Here is a 10,353-nt window from a genome sequence, read left to right as displayed (position 1 = left end):
ATAAATGTCTGGCCATCCCCTCATATTCCAAGAGTCTTCTGTTTGTTTGCACTGTGTGGCCATGAGGCCTTTGTTCTGCTGTGATGTTGTTAGTACTTGGGGTAGATGCCAGGGCAAGAAACTCAGTACTTTGACTTTAAAAAAAGGGGAGGAGAACAGGGAAGAAGAGGAAAGCTTGGCAGTAGGAAAGTGTGGGGAGGGGATACTGACAGCGAGTTGGACTGACCCTGGAAGAAGAAGTCTTGTATCGAGATGTTGAAAGAAATATTTACAGGAGGTTTTGCCTTGTCATAGGTGGGGTTGTCTTCTTTCATATCCACAAGAAATCTTCAGTAAAGGTCTGTACTATACTTCATGGCTTTTCAAGTAGGTTTTTGCTTTAAGAAAGTGTTCTGGATGCATAGAGATGTTGAGATAGGACAGTAAAGCAAGTAGAGAGTGGCTCACTAATGCCTGAATCTTTTACTTTTTTCTTTTTATTCATTCATTCATTCATTCTTTATTTATTTATACATCTTACTTTTTTTTTTTGAGACAGAGTTTCGCTCTTGTTACCCAGACTGGAGTGCAATGGAGCGATCTCGGCTCACCGCAACCTCCGCCTCCTGGGTTCAGGCAATTCTCCTGCCTCAGCCTCCCCAGCAGCTGGGATTACAGGCACGCACCACCATGCCCAGCTAATTTTTTGTATTTTTAGCAGAGACGGGGTTTCACCATGTTGACCAGGATGGTCTCGATCTCTTGACCTCGTGATCCACCCACCTCGGCCTCCCAAAGTGCTGGGATTACAGGCTTGAGCCACCTCGCCCGGCCCTAAAAATTTTTAAATTTTTTTAGATACTGGGTTTCACCATGTTGGCCAGGCTGGTCTTAAACTCCTGACCTCAAGTGATCCACCTGCCTAGGCCTCCCAAAATGCTGGGATTACAGGTGTGAGCCACCGCGCCCAGCCACCTGAATCTTTTTCTTACCTATATCTGATGTGATTCCTTCACACGAACCTCCTGTTGGATCTGCAGAGCTGGAAGGGGAATTTGATAGTGGGTGCTTTGGGGGGGAGGGTGCTGTGGGAGCGATGGGTACAGGCTGGTAACAACCAGCTCCTGCAAGACACAATCTCCATCCAGGACTATGTTTCCGGGTTCCTCTTTCTCATGGCTTGAATCAAGAGTGAAACATAAGGAAAGGGATCAATGATTTAACTCACCGTGAACTCAGTACTAAGCACCAATCCTGTTGAAATGCTTTGCATGTATAATTTCTTTCCCCTTTCCAGCTGGATGGTCCATTGGCACCCATCACTTTTCTGCCGTCTTCTGTTTTTCCTAAGCTAGAAATCTGGGATCTATCTATCTTAGATCTGTAGATAGGCGATCTATAGTAATACCGGCTTGTCATACTAGGCTCTTACTACTCCTCTAGCAAGAGTGGGCAGTCGTGTGGTCTTGAACAAACATGAGTACCATGAGTATCCTTGGTGGTCTCAGACATTCCCCTGTGACCCTATGCTGCAGGCAGGCCTGGGGGCTCAGTGCACAGCTACCAGCCTAGATTCTGGGGCTGTGAGGGCCTGCTGGGCACGGGGTTTTACTGGGGGTGGTGCTGAGGTCCATGGTTGAATCTGGGACTTGCTTCCGTCTCTTCCCCCAATGCAGAGGGTGTTTTGATGCGTGCTGTGCTGCCTGTGGCTGAGGGAGGGGGTCACCACAGGTCACGTGAACATGTCTTCCCTGCCCTCTCCAATCCATCTTATTAACATTTGCGAGCTCTACCCAGATGCTGTCATCTCACATGGCTTTCTCAGGTCTTAGGGTGTTTTCATGCATGGATAGTTGTTTAAGATGTTTCTGTGGGAGGACAGGCACTGAAAGTCCTATTCCAGCACCTTGCAGCTGTCCTGTTCCAGCACGCTGCATGTAGAAACTCAACGAATCCTATTACTATCTCTACCTCAACCAGGGAACCGAGGCAAAGGTCAGTTAAGTTGCCAACACCACAAAGCTGTTCAAAGTCTGAAGCCAGACAGTCTGGCTCCAGAACAAGGTACATAGAAAGACTTGGCTTGAGCCTGAGTGTCAATTGACAACCCCTCAAAAACTTGATGTATAACTCAGGCAAGTCAGAATGTCTCTGGACCCCATTTTCCTAGTCCAGCAAATGAGAGTGGTCCAGATGACTTGTAAGCTGCTTTCCCACAGCCGACCCATTCAACTGTGGCTATTCCTTAAGAATACCAGGTGATTGCTTCACCGTCACCCATCATACTGTCTTCAATCCCATCTCTGCCACTAGCCCTGCCATTCCCTTCCCTGCCCCCAACTGCCTGAGCTGCTACTCTGTGACCTTGTTAGATAATCTCGTATATCAGTGTCCACACCTGCACTATCAGAGAAATACTTGTCCCCTAGAGATCCTAGCTCTTCTGTTCTGCTAGAATTTCACAGGATAAGATGGCTGAAAATAGAGGCGATCACCTGCAGCATGGACATCTTGAGTACACAGATTTAAAAAAAATTTTTTTCTAGAGACAGGGTCTTGCTGTCATCCAGGCTGGAGTGCAGTGGTGTGATCTTGGCTCACTGCAGCCTCTGCCACCAGATTCAAGCAGCCAGGACTATAGGTGTGCAGTATCACAAGAAGCTAATTTTTTTATTTTCAGTAGAGACAGGGTTTCACCATGTTGGCCAGGCTGGTCTCAAACTCTTGGCCTCAAGTGATCCACCTGTGTTGGCCTTCCAAAGTGCTGGGATTACAGGTGTGAGCCACAGCACTCAGCCTGAGTATATACAGATTCTGTTGACATATTTGAAAAAATGACTTTGGGCCTGGATTTCTTTGGTTAACTCTCCTATTCTCCCAGAATCTGGGCATCACTTATTGTCAAGAAGGCATCCCCAGAAGCTCAGGAGAATCTTTCAGCTTAAACATGGAGAGAAGACAAGAAAACATCCATGGCCATTAGAAATGCTTTTATTTATAAAAGAACTACTTAAATATAAACACCTCTAAGTAGAAACACTCTTCACAAAAGGACTCGCGTTACTGCCTTCTGACCGTGACCAGCAGAGACACTGTGGATGTAAGGACTCCATGGTGTCTCCCCAGATTCCCAGGATTTAAGGCTAAATGTGCACTCGGAGTGGCAGGGGCTGTAAGGCTATTCTTTCTTCCCTTTCTTTTAAAAGACAAAACTCATGGTTTCCCATTCCAAGATAAGCTTTGTAGCTGGGGAAGATCTTAAGATTCTTGGTCTAAGGGGTAGCAAATATCTTCCTGAGACTGGGAGGTATGATCAGGCACTTGGGAATCTGGCTTTGAATGTCATCTCTGAAGCATAGAAGTTAGTGGTGAAAAAGAAAATCTCATTTCCAAGTCTAGGATAAGCTACTTCTGGAACGCCTTATCCCAATTCAAATAAGTCACATGTGTTCCGTTGTCTGCATCTACAGATATAACTAAACAGTCGTAGGGTGCTTGGATGAAGGAGAAAGACATCCAGTTTTCCACTGGGCTCAACTGGTTTCAGCTCAAGGCAGAAGTAATACTTTTAATGGAATGGCTGGAGCTCTCATACTGTTACTCTAGGAAAATCTATTGGCTATCGAGCCCAGGGCAGGGGGCCACAGACATTACACACAGACTATGTAAAGAAAAGATGGCCATCAGAAAGGTGTCACTGAGGCTGGGGTGTGATGGCTCATGCCTGTAATCCCAGCAGGGAGGTGGAGGCCCAAGGGTTGCGTGAGCCCAGGAGTTCAAGACCAGCTTGGGCAACATAGCAAGACTCCATCTCAGAAAGTATCAGTGATTGTATCTAACAAGGGAAGAGAATCTTTCAGATGAAGGGTCAACAGAAAATAAAGACCCTAAACACTTCTAAAAGTAGAAGGCAGTTGAATTTTGCATAGCCAATCTGGGAATAGAGTGAAAAACAATATTACAGAAGGTAGTGTTGAAATTAGGGGGAGCACGTATATGAGACCGTATGCTAGGCACTGGAGGTGTCCCAGGAGCTTTGAAGCACTAAGTTTGGTTCAATCCCAACAAACTCCTGGCCACATGCAAGCACTGCCTCGTGGGGTGCCCAGAGCCATTAATTCTTCTCTTCATCTGAGTTGGTGTCTGAGCATGGAACATGGGGCCACCCCAAACGCAGTACAGCATAACCAATGCCAACATTGTCTATTGTCTATTGGTAGAGCACAGCTTCCTGCATAAAAGGTCACTGGGCTTCTGCTTGCAAGTTTCTCCTTTCCAAAGGCCAGCTCCAAGACTTCTCTCTCTTCTCACGGTCACTAAGTCATCTGCAAAGCCCCAGGGTCCATTTCAAATTCTAGAGATTCTAGTGAGCATCAAGGTTAACAACCCAATCGAGGAGAACGAGATCCGTGGTGTACTCCACCATGCCACAGTTAAGCAACGCAGACAGGGCCTGTGTCTCAGGAGCAGGCGCCCTCTTGGTGGGCCGCCAGAACCCTCGGCAGACTGAAAGCAGTAAGGCTGGGTGGCGGGTAGCGTGGGCTCAGGTGTACTCGGTTTTGCGGATATAATTGGATGGAACGTAGCCCTTCTTTCCGTTAACCTCAGCTAACCACCACTCTGTATTTCCTGTAACATCTTTAAACTCGAGGATCTTGAGTTTCTGATTGGCTGACACACTCAGCTCATTTGGGTTTCGTGCCTTGAAGGTGTAGACAGCAAAATAGACCTGTGTGAGGGAGAGAGAGAAAATGGGAAATTGCTGGGAGCAACGCCATCCAAGAGAACTTCATGCAGTGAAGGGGAGGGTCCCACATCCACATGCCCACATGTGGCTACTGAGCCCCTGAAATACAGCTAATGAGACAGAAGAACTCAATTTTTCATCTTAATTTTAACGAACATTAAATAGGTACATATGGATGATGGCTACCATAATAAGGATGATTTAAAGAAAACATCAATTTGGGAGGCGAAGGTGGGCAGACCAGATGGCCAACATGGTAAAACCCCATTTATACCAAAAATAGTTGGGCTTGGTGGTACCTGTGATTCTCAGCCACTCCGGGGACTGAGGAAGGAGAATTGCCTGAACCCAGGAGGCAGAGGTTGCAGTGAGCCAAGACTGCACTACTGCATTCCAGCCTGAGGAACAGAACAAGACTCCTACTTATTAAAAAAAAAAAAAATTCAGCCAGGTGCGGTGGCTCATGTCTGTAATCCCAGCACTTTGGGAGGCTGAGGTGGGTGGATCACCTGAGGTCGGGAGTTCAAGACCATCCTGGCCAACATGGAGAAACCCCATCTCTACTAAAAACACAAAATTAGCCGGGTGTGGTGGTGCATGCTTGTGATCCCAGCTACTCTGGAGGCTGAGGCAGGAGAATTACTTGAACCTACAAGGCAGAGGTGGTAGTGAGCCAAGATTACCGCATTGCACTCTAGCCTGGACAACAAGAGCAAAATCCATCTAAAAAAAAAAAAAAAATTCACACCTTTTCAATCTTTCAGAGTTGCTTTAAAGGGTAGGAGATGAGCATACCCTTCCATACCTCAAACACAAATTCTGAATTGAAAAATCCCAGAAACCACAGCCAACTTCAAAGAAAGAAAGGTTGATCTCTAGGTGCCACAAACGTCTAATGCCCAGCAAAGGGAGGGGCTCAGGGATTAGGAGGAGAAGCCATGAAGCCCACGGGGGCCCAAGGAGGGACACACATTCAGGGCCAGAGCTTTAGGACCTGGTCAGGGACAGGAGCTAATGAGACTACAACTACATTCTCTGCTCAAAGAATCTAAGAAAGGTCCTTTTCTCCCCCCTTGATGTTTATAAAATAACTGTCCACTTGGTAGGCCCAGAATGGAGATATTTGACCCAGGCCATGGGTAGCAAGAGAAATCGCCAGAAAAACAAGCATGCACGAAGCTCGGCCGTGGCACTGAGGAATGTGCTGTGGGAAGCTTGAACTGAGAAAGTAGGTAAAAACCAGCCTCTGAATCCAGACACTGGTAGAGGCAGCACCTCTACAACCCAGGATGCAACTGGGACTTCTCATGAGGGCAAATCCTGCTGGAGATGAGCTCACAGACAAACTTGACCATCAACACAGGAAGACGCTCAGCTGAAGAGCGAGCAAAGGCAACAAAAGGTGAAGTGGACTCTGCAGCTATGAATCTGAAAGTGGCTTTAAAGCATGCAGGTTTAAAATGTTCACGATACGGCCAGGTGTGGTGGCTCACAGTGGGAATCCCAGCACAACGGAGAGGCCACGGTGGGGATCAGGAGGTCAGGTAGGTGATCAAGACCATCCTGGCGAACATGGTGAAACCTCATCTCTACTAAATAGTCTCAGCTACTAGGGAGGCTGATGCAAGAAAATTTTTTTTCCCAGACAGAGTCTTACTCTGTTGCCAGGCTGAAGTGCAGTAGCGCGATCTCAGCTCACTGCAACCACCTCCTCGCAGGTTCAACTGATTCTCCTGCCTCAGCCTCCCAAATAGCTGGGACTACAGGTGCATGCCACCACACCCGGCTAATTTTTTTTGTATTTTAGTAGAGACAGGGTTTTACCACATCAGCCAGGATGGTCTCCATAACCTGACCTTGTGATCCTCCTGCCTCAGCCTCCCAAAGTGCTGGGATTACAGCTGTGAGCCACCATGCCCGGCCACTTAGGAGAATTTCTTGAACCGAGGAGGCAGAGGTTGCAGTGAGCCAAGATAGTCTGTCCCTGGGCGACAGAGAGCAGGACTTCGTCTCAAAAAAAAAAAAAAAAAAACCCCAAATGTTCAAGATACAAAGACTACAAATTTATAAACAGGACCAGGCCATTACAAAGAGAACAGGAAAAACTGGGGCTGGGGCATGGTGGTTCACATCTGTAATCCCAGGACTTTGGGAGGCCAAGGTGGGCAGATCACTTTTGAGGCCAGCAGTTCAAGACCAGCCTGGCCAACGTGGTGAAGCCCCTGTCTCTACTGAAAATACAAAAATTAGCCCTATGTGTTGGTGCATACCTGAAAGCCCAGCTCCTCAAGAGGCTGAGGTTGCAGTGAGCTGAGATCTTGTCACTGCACTCCAGCCTGGGCAACAGACTCCATCTCAAAAAGAAAAACTGAAACGGGCAGAATTTCATTTCTAAATTCCAGAAATAAAAATACAGTTACTTGAATCAAAAACCAAACAGGTGGAGTAAACAGATGTTATACAATTGAAGAATTAGTGAACTGGAAGAGTAATAGTTTTCATTATGTCACCTTTTAAACGCCCGGCGACACAGAGGGGTAGCCAGGGAAGGTGCTCAGAGGCTCTGCCGTCAGATTCCTTGAAATTGCTTGTGCTGCGAGCTCATCTCAGGTCACCCTAGGCCTCAGGCAAGCCGCTTCTGCCTCACCCCTGCCTGTACCCACAACACATCTGCTGCCACGTGGGCCATGGTGGCAGGCCGGTGTGCACTCACCTGGTTGCCTTCTGCATCACTGCTTTCTGGCTCTGGACTTCTGTCTTCAGGAGCCTGGGCTGCTCTTGCACCTCCTTTTATGAGGTCTTGACCTTGCCCATTTCGTCCTGGTACAGAGTAGCCAACCGTTTCTGGATGCCTGAAGTTCCGGTGGCTCCTCGGGGTGGCAGCGGGTTGGTTTACATCTCTAGCTACATCTGCAGAGTCCCCTGACCTTGGCTGGGAAGTAGAGTCTGGGTCTGAAGGGCATCTAGAAGGACCACTCTCTGAATTACCCAGATTCAGGGATGCACCGAGAGTCCCTTGGTCACATTCCTTCAGTGGAGATGCATCTTGAGGCTGCCTCGGGCAAGCACCTGAGGTAAAGGACACAGTCATGCTACTGGGGTTGAAGGTCAGGCTGCTGCTGCTGTTCTGGCGTGGGAACCTGGGGGAGGAGCTGCTGTGTTCAGACTCTGTGGAGGAGTGGCTGCCCACGGAGGCATCGGAGTGGCTGCGGCGAGGATTGTAGGGCTTTAGGAAGGAGCTGTACACAAAGCCTTTGGTGACTACAAAGGAAACAGGAAATATAAACAAGATCTCTTAGCAGAAGGATGGACAGACGGAGGGAGCAGGGAATCGAGAGAAAAAGCTGGTCTAAAAGCTAGGCCATTCATCTGTAAAATGAAGGGAGTAAAACAAAAACTTAAAAGCCAGGCCAATAGTGAGACACACAGAATACGATGCCTAGTGCCAAAGCATCTCGGAATACTCAGTCCCAGGATGTGATGTGTGTAGGTAGAGATGAAGGGCTGCAGCTGCCTACCGGTTCGTTCATGTCATAACCTCACGGCAGATGCGTGCCCAGGAGGCCCACGGCCAGCCAAGAAGACGATAATGAAAACAACCATAGGTGTGGGAATGCGCATGGGAAGAGAATGTCATAGGACACCTAGATCATGCCTAAGAGGAAGATTTCACTAAGCCTATGTGCAAATATACCAAGCGTGGACAAGAGTTAAGAACCAGCCTCGGCTGGGTGCAAGGGCTGTAATCCCAGCTCTTTGGGAAGCTGAGATGGGAGGATCTTTTGAGTCCAGTTCCCTGGTCAACACAGCGAGACCCCATCACTATTAAAAGGTCAGATGCAGTGGCTCATGCCTGTAATCCCAGCACTTTGGGAGGCTGAGGTGAGTGGATCATTGAAGGTCAAGAGTTCAAGGCCAGCTTGGCCAACGTGGTGAAACCCTGTCTCTACTAAAAAAAAAAAGAAAAAAAAAATTAGCCAGGCATAGTGGTGGTCGCCTGTAATCCCAGCTACTTGGGAGGCTGTGACAGGAGAGTTGCTTGAACCCAGGAGCTGGAGGTTGCAGTGAGTTGAGACATACCATTACATCCCAACCTGGGTACCAAGAATGAAACTCCATCTCAAAAAAAGTCTCAGCTCAAGAAACCCCTCCATAGGCCTCCCTGCCTTCTTTCCCTCCAGGACACTTGAATCCTTTGCTCTGGGAGTCTGGATATACTGGGAGGATGTTCTAACGTAGGAAGCAGTTTATGTTAGACTATACATGTAACATGTACTGCACATGTTCATGTTTATAAATTGCCCAAGATGATGACCAAGGGGGCTTTCAGCTAAAACTTAAGCATAAATTAGGGATTGCGTGAGGATTCACGACAAGTTTTCATAACAGTGTCAAGGCACAGAGCCAGAGTATGTAGCCTCCATGAGAACAAGGGCCATCACTCTCTTGATCTTTGATGCATTTCTTGTACCTGAAAAGACACACACAGCAGACCCTCCACAGACATCTGCTGTATGAATGGAGAAAAGCCCTGGGGACACTGGAAGGGGAGAGGGTTGAACAGCTGATCTGAATACTGTGGGCTTCTTGCTACCACTTCTTAAGTTTGAGTAGATAAAAACCAAAGAATGGAGCACTTTCTTGAACAGCTTGGACCTTTACAGGGGTCTATCTGTCTCTGACCCCATCAGCAGCTGTCACCTGATGTCACCCTAATAGGCTCCATCCTCTGTCCTTCCTTTCCTACTTCTAATATCTTGTTCTGGATAAGCGGAAGTGGGGAGAGAAAATTCACAAGATGCTTTTAAAGAAACCAAGAAGTGTGACATTTTTCAGTTCTGGGTGGCAAGTACATAGATGTCTATTGCATGGGACCACAATCCCTATCTAAAACGTGTAGGGCCAGACATGTTTTGGAATTCAGATTCTTTTAATTCTGGGAAGGTAGTCAAGTACCTGGTACTACATATTTTGTAAAACCCCCCAGCAGAGTCAGCACCCCGTAATTAATTCTGTTAATAATATTCAGAATGAGATCCTGTGATTTGCAGCCACATGGTTGAACCTGGAGGACATTTTGTTAAGTGAAATGAGCCAGGCATAGAAACACAAATACCATATAATCTCATAGAAGTCGGCAGTAGAATGCTAGTTACCAGAGGCTGCGGTGGTGGAGAGGGAGGTCTGGCTATGGGGGAGGTAAGAATAGGGAGAGGTTGTTCAACAGGTACAAAGTTAGGAGAAGTAAGCTTTGGTGTCCTATTGCACAGTAAGGTGACTATAGCTAATAATGTATATTTTAAGATGGCTAGAAGAGACGATTCTAAATGTTCTCACCATAAAGAAATGACAAGCTTAGGCTGGGCGCAGTGGCTCATGCCTGTAATCCCTGCACTTTGGGAGGCCGAGGCAGGCGGATCACAAGGTCAGGAGATCAAGACCATCCTGGCCAACATGTTGAAACCCCATCTCTACTAAAAATACAAAGATTAGCTGGGCACAGTGGCACGCACCTGTAGTACCAGCTACTCAGGAGGCTGAGGCAGGAGAATCGCTTGAACCTGGGAGGTGGAGGTTGCAGTGAGCCGAGATTGCACCACTGCACTCCAGCCTGGTGACAGAGTGAG

General features: G+C 47.6%; 1 protein-coding gene across 2 annotated transcripts in view; it reads right to left on the bottom strand.

Moving 5' to 3' along the window:
* Window positions 1-2,948: 2,948 nt before the first annotated feature.
* LOC108306381 (dynamin binding protein) overlaps window positions 2,949-10,353 on the bottom strand; it is a 134,476-nt gene continuing 127,071 nt past the window's right edge. For both annotated transcript variants that reach the window (XM_017531276.2, XM_017531277.2), the window contains 2 exons: window positions 7,440-7,987; window positions 2,949-4,708 (listed from right to left, as the gene is read on the bottom strand). In XM_017531276.2, coding sequence (XP_017386765.1) covers window positions 4,523-4,708; window positions 7,440-7,987 — 734 coding nt within the window. In that variant the 3' untranslated portion in view covers window positions 2,949-4,522. The remainder of the gene's footprint in view (window positions 4,709-7,439; window positions 7,988-10,353) is intronic.

The sequence above is a fragment of the Cebus imitator genome, unplaced genomic scaffold, assembly GCF_001604975.1.
Source record: "Cebus imitator isolate Cc_AM_T3 unplaced genomic scaffold, Cebus_imitator-1.0 Scaffold71, whole genome shotgun sequence".
Taxonomy (NCBI): domain Eukaryota; kingdom Metazoa; phylum Chordata; class Mammalia; order Primates; family Cebidae; genus Cebus; species Cebus imitator.
The sequence above is the reverse complement of the archived record's forward strand: the minus strand, read 5'-3'. Positions and strand labels throughout refer to the sequence as shown.